General features: G+C 40.0%; 1 protein-coding gene across 1 annotated transcript in view; it reads left to right on the top strand.

The window, feature by feature from the left end:
• Window positions 1–6,000, top strand: part of LOC122065725 (endoribonuclease Dicer homolog 3a) — an 89,287-nt gene that overhangs the window by 57,205 nt on the left and 26,082 nt on the right. Inside the window, exons 15-18 of the mRNA XM_042629559.1 lie at window positions 2,917–3,191; window positions 3,307–3,827; window positions 3,917–4,011; window positions 5,579–5,586. Of these exons, the coding sequence (XP_042485493.1) occupies window positions 2,917–3,191; window positions 3,307–3,827; window positions 3,917–4,011; window positions 5,579–5,586 (899 nt within the window). The remainder of the gene's footprint in view (window positions 1–2,916; window positions 3,192–3,306; window positions 3,828–3,916; window positions 4,012–5,578; window positions 5,587–6,000) is intronic.

Consider the following 6,000-nt stretch of genomic DNA (forward strand, 5'->3'; position numbering starts at 1 on the left):
TGCTGATTGAGCAAGATCTGTCTTTGATAGAAGGTCTACACCAAGATATTGGACATTTGTGGGCTGGTTATATATAGAAGCAAAAAACAATTTATTGTGGCTAGGTCAAGTATAGAGGCAGATTAGAGCCATGGCTTATAGAGTATGTGAACATTTATGGTTGAAAAGGTTGGTCTAAGAGTTGGGGTTTGATACTGAGGCCTGAGGGGTCTATACAGGTTTACTATAATAACAAGGCTGCTATAAATAAAGCTTACAAAGTACATTGAGGTGGACCGTCATTTCATTTTAAAGAGAAAATTGACTTTGGCTCATTTCCTTTTGTGAAGATAGACAACTAGTTGGCAGATATTTTCACCACAGGGGTTAGCTCTCACCAGTTCAGTACTCTATTGAGCAAGCTGGGCATCTGTGACATTTATACTCCAGCTTGAGGGGGAGTGTTAGAATTCATGTAATCAATGTACTTTGATATTAGATTATTATCTTGTATTGTATTATCCCCTCCCCCCCTAGGCTTACCTTATGTTAGTATGGGGGGTACTTTTGTTGTTGCTCATATTATAAGCAAAGCAAGTGAATAAAGGGGAGAGAAACCGTTTCTCTCTCTTAGGCGTTTCCTTCTTCTACCTCTCGTCCTCTCCTCTTCTCCTCTCTTCCTCTCTTCCATTGCTTTAAACTTGAACTCTAAGGCCTCAGCCAGAGTCCAACCCAACCTTAGTTTAGGTTGGAATGTAGAGCCAAACTGATATTGACAATCAGATAATGCCAAGGCAACTTGAGGACCTAAAATGTCAGTCTAGTTAGAGTTGTGCCGGTTCCATGGTATACTTCTACCTAGTTCGTTCACTTCGTTGTTTTTCCATATGGGCTTGTATCTTTACTCATACATATGTATATATGAGAAACCATTTTATGGATAGTTTAACAAGAAAGCTTGCATGGAGGGCCCCACCCATTTGGGCCACATGAAGTGATGATGTGGTTATTCTTAGCATTAGATGGATAGAGTCTCTTCTAGTTCACCAAATGTCATTACCTCCACTGTTTACCTTTTAATATTTCCTGTTTAAATTTTGACGTTCTTGGTTTAAAAAAAAAAGAAAAAAGAAGAAAAAGTCATAAAGTGAACCACATTTTAGCAAGAGAATTCGAGAGTGGATGGCCCATCCATAATTTGTGTACCAACTAACTTTCCACGTGGAAGATCCATCAGTCAGAGCTTGGAGAACCCGTCAGAATGATTTGTTTTCTCTGCACTACAGGATTTCCACCCTCGTGCATCTGACCACAGTTTGAAATTGGAATTGAATTCTCTAGGTTTTCAATGATCCATTTGTTTTCTCTATTTCCAAAGGCATAATGGAGATATGCAAATGTGAATGTGGCATAATGCAGATATTCCTTAACAGAGGATTTTCATGATTACTTGCATCTACAGTAGGTCTGCATAAGTTTGAAATATCAGAAGAACATGCATTTATGTTGACATTTTCTTTTCTAAGGACACCAGTACACGTGACATGTAGTTGTGATATTTTATAGAAACTGCAGTTTAATCTTATTTTAGTAACTGAAAACATGTACCATTATTTTGTATTTTCTGAATTCCCATGTTACAATAGTATGAAATCAAGGCCATTTCCTTCTCCATTGGTAATAGTCAGACTACTTCCCTTTGGATGGACCCCTGGCACCCGACTGGTATCCTCTCCTCCATGGTGTCCCTCAGAATCATCTACTCCTCTGGCATCCCCAAGGTTTTGCCTATTTCCTGTATCCTGTCCCCTCTTGGTTGGTCCCCTCCACCGTCCCTTCTCCCCCTCCTTGACCTCTGGTCCTCTCTCCCTCCTCTTCCTCTTGGCCATAGGGGTAGAGATGACAAATGTATCTGGCTCCCCTCATCCAATGGAATATTCTCTTTTGCTTCTGCTTGGTCCTTTATCAGATCCTCGGGGTTCTGTGGTTCCTTGGCATAACCTTGTCTGGTTCAAAGGTCACATCCCCTGTCATAGCTTCACTCTCTGGAGATGTCTCTCTAACTGTCTCCCTCCCCAAGCCTTCCTCATTCACCGCCATATACTTGTTCCCCCATCCTGTTGCCTCTGCCTCCATGACTCTAAGGACATCTCTCATCTATTCTTCTCCTGTCGCTTCTCCTCCTTCGTCTGGAAATTGGTCCTCTCTGAATGTTGGCCCTCCGATAGACCTATCCTCCCCTTTGACAAAGAATGGATATGGATTAACATGACTTTTTCGGGATCCTACATTTGTGACACCATTGGAAAGCTTGCGTTCTCTGCTACCATAAACCATATCAGGATGGAGAGAAACATCCGTAGATGGTCTTCCAACTCCCACTTCTTGGACAAGATTTGGAAATCCATGTACTTTGATGTTACCTCCAAAATCCACTCCCTCCACCTCAGGCCCGTCCCCAGGTTAGATAGGAACAGACATATCATAGCCTCCTGGAACCTCCACATTGACACCATCCCCCATTTTTTTACCCGGCCTCCCCTACTTGCTGCCCCCTCCCTCTCGCTACTGCATTTTCCCTTCCCTTGGCCTTGGTCTAGTAGGGTGCCATTGGTTGTAGATCTCTTGGTTTTTTGAGCTTGTGTTGGTTCTCTCTTGGTTGTATTTTAGTTTGTTTCGTTTTGTTTGGCTAGCCTTGCCTACGCCTCCCCCACCCCCCCTTTTTCTCCCCCCTTGTATATTCTTCCCTGCTTGGTCATGAATTTATTTATTCATCCAAAAAAAAAAATAGTATGAAATCCAGTTGATGTTAGTGTTCAAGAGGTTGCATCTTTAGTATGAGGTGGATGGATTTACACATGCTTGTCCCCCTTCTCCTTTTTCCCATCCAACCTAGTTGTATTAAAACCTTGCTGTTTTTTTATTGGTTGTCTAAAGGAACAACAAAGAGGAAGGAATTACATGGGACTGCCATGGTCCGTGCTTTATCTGGAACATGGGGAGGCAAACCTGATGGCGTTATATTACAGGCATATAAGATAAATTTCTCCTGTAATCTTGTTGGAGAGTTCTATTCTGGATTTGTCCTTTTAATTGACTCAAAACTAGATAACGATGTCGCAAATGCAGAAGTGGAACTTTACTTGATACCTGACAAGGTGGTCAAGTCATCTGTTTCCCCATGTGGGGAAGTCCATTTAGATGCAGAGCAGGTAAAAAGTTGAATTCTTTAATTCAATCTTGTCATTGTATTTTAAGCAAAGTACTCATTTAGTTTACCACACTTTGCTATTACTTACCCCCCCTCCCCCCGTTCCAAAATATCAGGTGAAAAATTCGATGTGTTTCCAGGGATTTTTCTTTAATGGATTATTTTTAACTTCTAAGAAACGAAGAGAATATTTACTCAAGACAGAAGAAAACAAATCCTTGTGGTGCAGTTCGAACATGTATCTGCTTTTACCACTTGAGCTTCCAGACCCTGCAAGTCATGAATCCGTGAGAATTAACTGGAGGGCCATTGATAGATGTGCAGCAGTGGTTAAATTTTTGAAGGAAAAATCATTTTTCAGTGCTGATCACTCTTATATCAGTGAAAAGGGGGATTCATCATTTTCTAGCACCAGTTCATCTTACACAGAATGCAAGAACTTGGAAGTTGTTCACTTGGCTAATGTTTCTGTTAACGTTAATGATTTGAAAAATATGGTGGTAGTGTCCATTCATACTGGGAGGATTTATTCTGTTCTTGATGTGATGATTGGTACATCTGCTGATAGTCCATTTGATTTGACTTCTGATGCAGTCCCATCAAATTATTCTACTTTCACTGAATACTTCAATAAGAAGTGGGTGATCAGTAAACTTTTCAGGTCATATTTTAATTTTATTTTATTGAATTTTCTCAGTTGGTCTTACTATCATTTTAACTGTCCAGATATGGTATTTTGCTGATGCATCCAGGACAGCCTTTGTTGCTGTTAAAGCAAAGCCACAATGCGCACAACCTTCTTCTTGCAAAGCCAAATGAAGGTGTGCTAATATGGATATTTTAAGATTCATGAAGGCGTAAATATTTTTCTTTATCATATGCACTATATTTAGTTTTCACTGTATGATATTCAACTGTCTCTTCTTTCCCATTATATATTTTTTATAAATAGAAATTTTATTAAGCTGAGGTGTTAGTATCACCCCAAGAAAAGACACAGAGTGTAAACTTTACTCTGCATGCCCCACACGGGTTATGAATTCCTCTCAGCAAGGGGTTGGGGGGTGGGGAATTGAAGTAGAACTCCCCGGCTCTGGCTGCTGCCTGATGTGCTGGAATTCTGCAATTTTTAAATGCTCTCTAATTGTATGCTAGCCAAGTGCACCAAATGACTGCCGCCAGAAAAGTTGACCATGATTTACTTCTGTTGAATAATACATTATTGTAATAATGGGTTTTAGGAGTTCTATCCAAACGGACCCTGAAGCCCTCTTTAGATACTTATTCTTAAGCCCTCTTTAAAGACTTATTTCATTATGCATTTAGAGGTGGAGAAGCCTTCATTAGTGAGGTGGTGTAAGGTTAAATGCTATCAAGATGCTTGCATACTCGCATGTACGAAAATCATAATGCTGCTTTGTTACCTTATATATATATATATATATATATAGATAGATAGATAAGTATATCTTAGAATGTATATTAGTTTGGTTCAAACTTGTTAAATTAACCGAAGTTGAAGTTCTGGAGATATTTTTCCATTTATTATAGTCTGAAGTTATGCTAGATTTTTCCTCTTCTTTTTTAAGCTAATACATAGCTGGTTCATGAAGGAGATGTAAATTTCTAAATGATCATAAAACTGGAATTTTTCTGGTTTTAAAGTTTGAAGATGACCTGCATTTGTTATCTTGGGGGTGGAGTTTTTATGCCCCAATTGGAGCAACACAATATTGGAAACTATGCTTTGACAGAAATTGTTGACATTGCGGCTGCAGATTTTTCTGATGGTGCAACATAGTTTTCTGATGCATAATTTTGGATCAAATTTTACTACGTGGACGTCTTTAGGATAAGGCAACTATTCATGAGTCAAATTCTGATATCACAAGGGGTTGAATTAAATCATATCAATATGTCATGAAATGGCTCTGAATATATCAAACATCTCTTTTTTGAATGCCCTTTTTCCTCCAAAGTTTGGAGAAGAGTTCTAGCCTGTTGTTGGCCTTCTAGAAGATCCCCCTCTCCCCTTCTCTAGAGGATGGATTTGGATTGACATGACTATCATTGGAAAATCCATATGTGACACTGCTGAGAAGCTTGCTTTCGGAATGGCCATTAACCATATTTGGATGGAGCAGAACCTCCGTAGATGAACCTCCAACTCTCGGTCTTTTGATAAGATTTGGAATGCCATCTATTTCGAGGTCTCCTCCAAGCTCTCCCTGATGTAGATTCGACTGCACTTACTTGGTTGGACCAGCATGACCTGCTTTGGAAGCTAAGAGCCAAGAAGAACCGGTCCAGCCCAGGGTTTTGGTCCAAGAAGGGTTGGAATTAATTAGTAACTTCTTTTGTCTCTTATTTCATGCCTTTTATTTCCAGATTTGAAGGTAGGATTTAGGATCTATTTCTTTGCATTAGTTTCCTTTTATGGTTGCTTCCTAGTTTAGGCTAGATATTGTGTTAGTAGAGTTTCTAATTTCATGTCTTACTCTTCTATATATTGGTAGTAACTGATGGACATGGAGAGTGATTTTGTGCAATGTCTGATTGTGTGATTCCCCTCCTTCCCCTTCTTTACTCTGCCATTCCCTCTCTTCCCTAAGGCCCCCCATCACTCCCTCATCCTTGTCCTCCCTGTTGTAAGCTCCCCAAGAAACAATCTCATTATTTCCTCTTGGGGTCTACCCTCTTTTATTTTGTGTCCCCCCTCCCCCAGCCCTTCTGGGTTGTAGCGTCTTTTTTATGGTTTTCATTTTTTTTTGCCCCTAGGGGTTGTATAGCTTGTATATTCCCCTCCCCAC

This window comes from Macadamia integrifolia, chromosome 2, assembly GCF_013358625.1.
Source record: "Macadamia integrifolia cultivar HAES 741 chromosome 2, SCU_Mint_v3, whole genome shotgun sequence".
Classification (NCBI taxonomy): Eukaryota; Viridiplantae; Streptophyta; class Magnoliopsida; order Proteales; family Proteaceae; genus Macadamia; species Macadamia integrifolia.